This window comes from Ammospiza caudacuta, chromosome 2 (genome assembly GCF_027887145.1).
Source record: "Ammospiza caudacuta isolate bAmmCau1 chromosome 2, bAmmCau1.pri, whole genome shotgun sequence".
Taxonomy (NCBI): Eukaryota; Metazoa; Chordata; class Aves; order Passeriformes; family Passerellidae; genus Ammospiza; species Ammospiza caudacuta.
In genome coordinates, this window is record NC_080594.1 from 26,640,825 (window position 1) to 26,651,196 (window position 10,372).

General features: G+C 47.3%; 1 protein-coding gene across 1 annotated transcript in view; it reads left to right on the forward strand.

Moving 5' to 3' along the window:
- Nucleotides 1-10,013, forward strand: part of LOC131572381 (protein spire homolog 1-like) — a 40,550-nt gene extending 30,537 nt beyond the window's left edge. The window contains exon 17 of the mRNA XM_058825552.1: nucleotides 9,957-10,013. Coding sequence (XP_058681535.1) covers nucleotides 9,957-10,013 — 57 coding nt within the window. The remainder of the gene's footprint in view (nucleotides 1-9,956) is intronic.
- The last annotated feature ends 359 nt before the right edge of the window (nucleotides 10,014-10,372 follow it).

Here is a 10,372-nt window from a genome sequence, read left to right on the forward strand (position 1 = left end):
TCTTACTGGGAAGAAATTTTCCTCTGTCCCATCTATTTGGACAGTAAGATCTTTGGGATGGGTATTATCATTTGGTACATGCATCGCAAATGGAGTGGGGAGGCACGAGACATGAACAATCACTTTATACCCTTCTCCTTGGAGTAATCCTATTGCCTTGCCTTCCTGGGGGTCAGAAAGGGGCTGTAATTAAAGCTGTGGGTTCACTTGGGGAACAGGACAGGGAAGGAGTGCAGTACTGAGTGCTTGGTTATGGTCTTGTAGATGCCCTCGTCTTCTGAAGCAAGATTTGCTGTACCTGAACCCTTCCTGACAAGTGTATCTCCAGCTCCACTGACACTGCACCCATGAATAAGAACCTGCAGTGTCCCTTATCAGCTCCAAGGTTTCCCTGTTGGCCTAAATCTTTACTGCAAACCAGCCCCAGTTCTCCTCATGCTCCTTCTTGGACTCTGCAGTCTTTAGGACAAGTCCTTATGAAGGGCTGTTAATACTCCCTCTTAGTTTTCTCCTCTCCAGACTAAACAAACCCAATTCTTTCAATCTGCCCTCATAGATTTTCCAAAGCTTTTGTGGAGCTTGCTCCTGCATCTCAGAGGGCTCCCCAGTTTGTTTACCCAGTTAGAAGAGTCCTGTGCCCAGCATCATCAGGGCCAACTGCAGCACAGTCATTTTCTCCTATGCCTCCCCTATGAATCTCTCATTAATGGGTCTCATTAACCTGTTTTGAAACAGCATGACACTGTTGACTAATTTTTTGTCTGCAATCCTGGGAGCCTTTCCTGCAGCACTGCTCTTTATCCAGTTAGTCCCAATTTTACATTTGAGTTCCAACACCTCACTGTGGTATTTTATGCCTGCTCTTGTGTGATTTCCATCCTGCTGATTTGAGACCAATTCTCCAATTTATCTAGATTGTTTTGAAATCCGCTGCTGCTGCCTTGCCCTCCGCACAGAGCCCATGGCTGCAACTCCTCCCAGCTCAGTGGTGCACATGAATGTTATCCTGATTTCTCCACAATATCCCTGACACTGTAGTCCCCATTATCTCCAGTTCTGTGGTCAGGCAAGCTGTTGAATCGCCTGGGGCTTGGGGCTGAACCCTTTTTGCAGCAAACACAGTTGTTAACCTTTTGGGACAATGTTACAGAGTGCTGAGCACCTGCTTGTGGCAGGATTTCATGCACCACACACTGCTGGTGGTTTATGAGGCAGTTTTGCAGCACACTGCGTATTGCTGAGCCATGGTCTCTCCTGCTGGGCATCTGGGACCAGCACTGCTAATCACAAAGGATTGGGGAAAAAAATACCTTGAGGTCCACAGCTGAGAGAAACTGAACTGAGAAAATTATCCAGAGGGAAGTATCAGGCAGAAAGACGCACAGAAAATCAGGCAGACTTCCCTTTATATGGCTTCATAAATGCCTGAAATACCCTGGCCAGCTGACCAGGGAGGTTATCCCAGGGTCCAGCCTCAGGACCTAGGGACTTGCACCAGCCCTCCTCTGGCCTCACAAACTCTTGGATGACCCAAGAGCCCCAGGAAGCACCAGCTCATGCCTGGGACCAGGGCCTTCCCCACAGCTGAGCCTGGATCAGGACCCCTTCCCCGCGCTCCCTTCGGTGCCTGGCTGTCTCCAGGCCCTGGCTGCCAGGCTGGGATGTGGGTTAGCAGATTTTTTCCACGCTGTTTCTCTGGGATCCCTGACAGAGCCCATCAGAGCTGCCTTTTATCAGCACTGCACGCCTTAGTGAGCCTGTCATGACTCACACACAATGTGCTCTGTGCCGGATTAATCTGGCTGGCTTTCATGCTCAGGATGTGGGCGACGGACTGGGGGGCGGGGGGAGATGTTGGGGGGCACAGGGACAGATGCAGGGCTAGAGGGGGCCCAGGACATGGGCAGACTTGAGGGCAGTACTGGGGAGGAGAACTTTGTTTCAGTATGATCTGGAGGGACAAAGAGACAACAAGCCCACTGGCACAAAAATGAAAGGAGAGCAACAGGTGGCATGCTTCCTTCCAGCTGCAGGTACTTGTTGCTCTGACTTTTTAGCAGGAGCCATGTCAGGGATTTGTGCAGAGGTGTTCAGCCCCATCGGTGAGTTTGTTTGCTCTGCCACACCCTTAACTTCCTTCCCTTAGCTTTAACTTCCAACTTCCCAAGAGTATCTGAGTTTAAGCCTGAGGGAGTCAAGGGTGGGAGGCAACTCCTGCCACATACTTTACATTCTACTTATAGAATGTGCTGAGTTGGAAGGGACCCACAAGGATCACACCATATCCCTGAGAGCATTGTCCAAACATTTCTTGACTTCTGTCAGGCTTGGTGCTGTTACTACTTCCCTGGGGAGCCTGTTCCAGTGTCCAACCATCCTCTGGATGAAAATTCTTTTCCTGATATCCAGGCTAAACATCCCCTGACTCAGCTGCATCTTGTTGCCTTGGGTCCTGTCACTGGTCACAAGAATGAAGAGATCTGTACCTGCCCCTCCTCTTCCCCTCACGAGGGAGCTGTAACTGCTATGAGGTCTCCCCTCAGTCTCCCCCAGGCTGAAAAAACAAAGCGACCTCAGCTGCTCCTCAAAGGCTTCCCCTTCAGACCCTTCACCATCCTCGTGGCCTTCATTTGGAGGTGTTCAAAGCTGGGTTGGATGGGGCTTGAATAGCCTGGTCTGATGGAAGGTATCCCTGCCCATGAAGGAGCTTTAAAATCCCTTCCAACTCAAACCATTCTGTGATTCTACGATTCTATGAAGAGCAGCAAATATAAGACATTGCATGCAGCTACTATTTATTTACACGGTATTTTATAGGTGGAATTGATTAAGAGCACAGTTAACATTTTGTCCCAAAGCCATGAGTATGCTGTCACTGTCTGGCTTTGATTGCCTCCTGCCACTTCTTGAGTCCCTCCAGCTCCTGGCATATCCCATGTTATTTCTTCCACCAAATCAAGCACTCAGCCAGCCATAACTTATTCCCAGCTTGTGGGCTCACATAGTACTAAGCATGTATGGAAGATTTGCTGCAGCTCTGCTGCTCCAGAAGCTCAGTGTGATACGGTCCAGCGGGGATCATGCCTGTATGTTGCTGCAGGTACGTGAGTATAGTTTGGTGTTCATCTCCGTTACACAGATCTATCCAACCCTAAGAGAAGGACAGATGGATTATTTGCTAATTCATGTGCAAAAACTTTTTTTTGAGGCTGTTAATACTTTTAGATGTGACATTTCTTTGATATCGAAACACATCTGTTAAAGCAGACCACTCAGGGGGCTTATATATCTGTGAAACAGGTATGTCTGAAGCCTTGGTCCATGAACTGAGGGAGGATAATGTTTACAGCTCATCTTTCTTCTTTTTTGGACTGCATTTCCAAAGTAACATTTCTCAAAAATGTACTGTTTATGAAATGGATGTCTTCAGAAAGCGCTGCCACAACAGTTCTCCCTGAAATGTGTGGGAAGACTGAGGAAGGCTCTTCCACTTTCATCCCAATTATTGCATGCTATGCAAATTTGGGACCTTTCTGCTTATTTGTAGAGAATTATTTTGTCTCTGAAATAAAGAACTGTGAAGGGGAGCTGAGAGAGTTCTCCTAAAAGTTAAAAATACTCAGTAATTTATGTTCCCTGCATAGTTAATTTCTGTGATTCCATCATCATGGGCAATCAACATGTCTCCTAAATCATGTTCAAGCTATGGCAGTTCAAGAGGAGTGCAGAAAAGTCATATTTGCATCTTCCAGACTTCTTTGGAGCAAGTATTCCCATGACAAGAGCTGGAACCTGACTACTGCCTTTTGGTGACAGTCACAGCAGCTCAGCCAGGCACAGAGGAAGGAGCTCGACCCACCTTCCTGGTACTGACACACGTTGTAGGGCACGCTATGAGCATTGCTGCTGCCTATTCTGCTGGCACCTTCCTAGTGGGAACACCACAAGAGGCAGGGCAATTACAGCCTGCAGTTTTCCTACAACTTATCACATGAGGGTTTGGGGGTATCAGTCCAGCACTTGGTTAAATGGTCTGGTTGCTTTTTATATGAAGAGGTTTAAATTTGCTCAGGGGGCCCTGATCCGCACTGACATCTTGGTTAATGGTTTTGAGGTATGCGGAATGGAAATCAAACATTACTGTGCCTTTCTGAATAAAGACATATGCTTCATATCCTAGTCAATATAAAGAAGAAACAGGAAGGAAAATGCAGGAAAAGTGTATATATTTCTTGCCAGTTAAAGGTATTCATCACCACATAGCTCTTTCTCAGTGGTTGATCATTTCATCTTTAGTCACCAAGTAACAAGGATTTTCATTCATCTTCATTAACTGTAGAATGGAGAACCTAAAATGGTTCATTGTTCCAAAAGCTGCTCTTCTGTTCTGCTTTGTCAGCTTATCCCTTTCACTTTCCTCAGGTGCAAGACCATGATGCAGCAAGGTGTTTAAACATCTCTTTAAGTTTAAGCATATAATTAAGTTTATTCCTGCCCAGAGCGCCTCTAAGCATGTTCTTAACCATGTGCTCCAGTTGCTCCAGTCACAGTGAAGTAACCCAGCAATTAAGCAGGTGCTTTGCTGAAGCAGAACCTCAATGACTACTTTTAGTGCTTTGTAAGGAGGGGTATAAATCCTCCTCCTGACAGGGGTGGGAGTGGGGAGGGATGTGTTTTATTATCATCCTCCTCTTTAAAGCTTGGCTTGGTCTTGCAGACTGCCCAGGTCCTTCCTTGTGCTGGTGACCAGCTGGTAAGCGGCTGTCACCTCTCTGAGAGCTACACGGCTGTGTACAAAAAATTCAGATTTACAGCAACAGTGACAAGATCATCATCCCTTTTATGGAAATGCAGGCTGGTGGCAGGGATGTTGTGAGCTGGCTTGTGTTAACCCAGGCAGGGAGAGGACAGCAGGACTGCCCCAGTTTACACCTGCTGAGGATAGGGCAGCAAGGGAGGGAAAGGTTTTCCCTGTTTTTTTTTCTCACCACCTTCCCACAGGGGCCACAAAGCCCTTCTGTGGTCACTGTGCTGCTTCAAAATGAACACTGTCTCTGTTTAATTTTAATGCAGCCCATTAACTAAGCTGCCTCACTGCACTTTGTCCATCTGGGTCGTCCCATGCCTGCCAGAGTTTCCCTTTCGTATTATTCCCCATCGATTCAGGAGGCCCTTTTGACTCACGCCCTCCCCTCCTCCTCTCCCCAGCCCATCAACATTGTGTTGCTCAGCCGTGGAGCACAAGCTGCAGCCATCCCTTGTGTTCCACTGCCAACACAGAGAGGCATCAACCTGTGCAAGCAGAAATTGTTCCCCCTGCCCCAAGCAAACAGCTCTTGCTGTCATAAGAAAGGCAAAAAGCACGACGCAGGGAGAGACCACAGCTATAACACTGCACACTTGTCAAGCAGGAAAAAAATGGAGAAGGAGGAGGAGGAGACAGAGGGGCGTAGATGTAGCAACACCAGGGGCTGGCAGCAAGGGAGGCAGCCAGACAAGTGGGGTCCCTCTGCTGATGCCATCAACCATAGGGCCCAGGGCCTGTTTGCTGCCATTGCTGGCAGCAGGGAGAATCGGGATTTGCTTTTTTGTGTTCTTCTTTTTGCCTTCTTTTCCTGTTTTTGTTTGTTTGTTTATTTGTTTTGGTTTTGTTTGGGGTTGTTTGGGGGTGTTTTTCTTATGTGTGTCTGTGGTTTTTAGGTTGCTTTTGTTTTTTTCCCTTGTGACATCTGGGCTGCAGTTCAGCCAAGGAGGGCTGGGGCCAGGGAAGGAAGGGTGAATATGGGATTTTGCCCAATCTGCTGATTCTCAATGGAGGCTCTAAGCGACACTGAAGGCGCTGTGAGGCAGCACTGGCCTGAAGAAAGGAACCTTCATGTGCTGTGGGGGGAAGGCAGGCAATGGCAGGTGAGTGGGAGCCCAGCTGCTGTCCCCTTCCCTCAGTCCTATTGCCCAGTCAAATCTCCCCGTGGAGACTTTGGCCCCTGAGCTCCAGCCAGGCAGTTGTGCAGCTCTGTAAGACTGAAACGGGTAAATAAATAGAGTGTACAGAGCAGACCTTCGGCTGAAGGCAGGCTGGTCTATGCCAACTGGGGCTGTACGTGTGAAGTTACACATATACATGTATGTGTATATATATATATATATATATATATATATATATATATATATAAACACATTCCTGCATGGATCATGGGCTGTAAGGCTGGTGGCAGTGGCAGCCACTGTGACTTTCCAGCTTGACCCTGCATGATTCCTTCCCTGAGCCTGCCATGCCTGGCTAGGTGATATCATCTCTTCCAGGAAAACATCTGGTCCTGATTTCAGGCCTGCCAGCAACCAAGCCACTGCTGGCCTCCTAGGCAATGTGCCCTACAGATTAATTACTTTCACAGTTGAAAACGTGCACCTTGATTTTCAGTCTGAATTTGTCTGGCCTCAGCTGCTGGCAGCTGGTTCTCATAAATGCCCTTTTCTGCCAGATTATAGAACCCTTTGATATCAGGACTCTCTCCCTTAAGGTGCCTGTAGATCAAATCACTCCTTGGAAGAACCAGGGAGATTGTGCCTTTTTAAATTGCACACTGTAGGGTGGGTTGTCCAGACTTCAAACCTTTCCATATTAAGCCATATGGTATTAAATATCGCTTGGCATCCACACCTGTTCCTGCAACCCTCACGGGCACTGTGAAGGGCTGCCTGCCAGCCCGGGATGCCTGATGCCTTCAAGATGCAGACACAGCCATGCATGGACCAACAGAGGAGCAGAGATTTGGGGGAGACCCGACTGATGCATTTGGCCATAGAGGGGCTGCTCTTCAGGTGTCAAAGGAGCAATGAAATAAAAACTTCCACTGTGTCTGCTGCTTAGGAAGTCATGGCATGCTGAGTGGGTCAGACGAAGTGAGGCCAAGCCTCACTAGTGGGAGGGAGATTGCAAAGTGGCCAGCACACTGGGTTCCAGCAGCCTTGGAGGAACAGACTCATCTCTTGGTTCGAAGGGTGTTTGGCCACAGAAGTCTGTATATGAAGAGAAAAAAAATTTGTTGTCTTGCAACATTGATTTTTCAGATTTTAAGTTCTTGTGGTAGCATAGCATAAAAGTGGGAAAGGCTTTGAATGAAGCCTCAAGCTCACAAAGTGCAAAAACTATCTTCCTGCCCAGTTTTGCAATAAAAAGATGTTTGTGACAGCAATGGAAAGGAGACCTTTTGTTTGTTTGTTTGTTTGTCAGCTCTGCAGCCCAGTATCATGTGTTTATTACGCCCAGAGCTCATGCAGAATTTCACATGCACCTCCACTCGGCTGCTGAAGCGCCACAGTCTGTAACATGCAGAGTCTGAGATGCTGAGACACTGCTACTCCACCACACTCACAACTCCCTGAGGCTATCACCAGCTGAGATTACAGCCAGTTGTGTACAACCAGCGCTGGCTACAACAGCTGGGAATATGAAACACTGTCCTTGGCTAATTCATTTGCAAAAGGTCACCCAGAACATCTGTGGCATGGCAGGATCTGAACCCTGATCTTTTAACTCCGGCTCATCACCACAGAACCCTCTCTCAGGTGAGGCCACTCCTCAAATGCTTTAGATTAGGCAGAGCTATCTAGGCAGCCTTTCCCACTAGACTACATTTCTAAAAAACAGGATTCATTTCTCACAGTTGTGTATTTTAATCAGAGCTTAAGCTGAGAGCAAATCAGGCCCCCACTGCCCATCTGATGAGACTGGGAAGTAAATCCATAGTGTATCTCAGGAGAGCACCACAACAGACTAGTCCAATGCAGACCACAAAATTTTTCATCAAAACCTGGATTAAAATTCACCTTTTAGGAAGATTTAACTTATTTACAAACTTGGTACAGTCTCCCATTCTGCAAACTAAAGCAAATGGTAAAAGTCTCTTTTACCATTTGCAAGGACTAGTGCAATTCTCCATCCCACCAGGGTGCTAACTGGTAGGATCTTTCCTGCAGGCCTGAATCTCCTTCAGGAGAGCTAGGGAGAGCACTTTGGTGTTGTGACATCAAACTTTTTTCTTCCCGTGTGGTGCTCAGTGCTAATCGGAATGTAAAGGAGAAGAAAGATCTTCTTTCTTGCCTCAAATCCTCCTACCCCCCTGTCCCAGTCCCAAGGGTCCTGTGTGATATGTGTTTTCCTTTCATCCTTGCCTGAGAAACTCATGTTTCAGCATTAGCATGCAAGATGGAAGAGAGCCAGCATTTCTGGAACTATTTCATCCCAGAGATTGCTTTCACCTTTTCCTGACTGCTTCCCCCACACTGACTGCAGCAGAAAACCCTGTCAGTTTGTTACCTGCTCACGCCCCGAGGTGGTGAGCTGCATCTGTCACTCTGGCAGTGATGCACTAAGATACAGTGACAAGCACCTCTCACCAGAGGCCGATTTGGCGGCTCAGGTAAGAGGGACTCTTGGTAAAGGGTGCATGGCAAAGGAGGGTAGAGAGAGGAGGTGGCTTCTTGTCTCAGCCAGTGAAGAGGTGTTAATTAAAGGAGTACTTCAACATTTTCACGCCCTGACATTCTTTGTCAGCCTGATGAGAACGCCCATGACCCAAGTGGCCTCCCAGGAAGCGCTGTGTGAGATCCACTGTCCTCACTGGCCACTCTTCATCCTCCCCCCTGCACCATCATCTCCCGCCCACCTCCCACCTCGGCGCAGCTAATGATTTCCATTATTTATGAGACATCCCTTGGTGCTTCCAGCTCAGCCTTTCTCATTCTTACGGCTTTTTGCTTGACATGTTGAGGTCCATGGCCCAGAAGTCAATATGGCTCAACACTCATCTACCAAACACAAATCCCTTGAACTTTTCCTTTCTGGCACGGTTTGTTTTAAATGAGTGATCATTGTACGTGGTTGCACAAACAAAGCAAAAGTCACAAGTTTTGGATTAATGGAAATGAAGGCCAGTGCCTTCTCAGGCTGGCTGTAAAATTTGTAACATATTATCAGCAGCAACACAGACCAGAATCATGTCAAAAGATGGAAAAGAGAATTCTTTTTTTCAGACGCACTCTATTTTTTTGGGCACTCTCATGTTTTGATGGTTTATCAGTGAGGCAGCCAGCTGGTGCCATCATGATTGCAGGTTTCTTCTGCCTTGCTGTGCACAAGGAAACCACGCAGGACATGATCAGTTCATTTCTCAGGTGCTATCATCTGACAAATCCTTGGCCATCACCAATCCCTGGCTCAGAATACAGAGCATTTTGTTACTGAGTGCCTGCTGTGTGAATAACCCTTTCAGTGCAGCACAAGTAGGTTTGAACTCCTTGTAGTGAGATCACTCACTGCAGTACTGCTCTGCAGGGAAATGGGGACTGTATTACTGTTTTTCTCAAGGCCTGCAGTTGCATGCTGACAGAGGAGGCCCAGAAGAACACTTCCTCACCAGACAGCAGCCAGACCTTGGCTGTATGACCTTATGGCTCGCAGACAGCAGTTTTACTAGCACATCCAAAACAAACCTATCCTTTGTCCTGATGCAGAAACTGCACGGAGGCTGTTTCATTTAGAAGCCATTCCTTGGACAGCTTATTCCTCCAGTGGCCTGGGAATGTTGTCAGCCTCTCCTGTGAACTATTTACCACATCTGCCTTTTGTAACACCAAGTTATTTTGCTGCCTTGTTCCCTCTCCAGCCCCCACAGCACAAAAATAATAGTGCACACCCAATTTAAGCCACACACAACACTCCAAACATCTTCTGCTGGCCTTCAAGGATGTCCATTGGTTTTCCTACTGTGAGTGAAGGTTTCTCATTCCCACTGTAATAGCCCAGAGCTTGTTCTCTAAATCTGATTTTGAATTAGGCAAGGGTCCATGTTCCATGTCAATGCCAAGATGTGGGTGGGAGTGGAGGGGAGGATTTTTTCCTAGGGATTTGAAATCTCTTCTTATGCTGTTTCTGAAAGATTTCATCTCTCCAGGAAGCAGAAGTCTCTCGAGATGAGCTGTTTGTGCAAGACTATGCCGTGTGGGCTTGAGCTGGAGCCTTCAGATGCAGCCAAACCAAAAGACTGCTTTTTTTCTGGGTTGGGACCAGTCAGGATCCAAACTGTAGGGGAAGAAATTGAATCTGAGCTGCTCTTATCTTCAAGTGTTTCAGATGAAAGGATTGTCTGAGCCAGAGAAGGCATGTGAAATGAAGTCACCCTGGCTTAGTTGTGGCTCCAGGCAGGCAGATGTGATGGGACAGTAAGGGAAGCTGCTCATGGCTCGGGTGGGCGCATGATGAAGTGACTTGACAAGGGACACACAAATAGCCCATAGCAGAGACAAGGAAAAAATTATCTAAATATTGTTTTGTTATCCCTCTTTGATCCAGACAGACTACTTTGGCTGG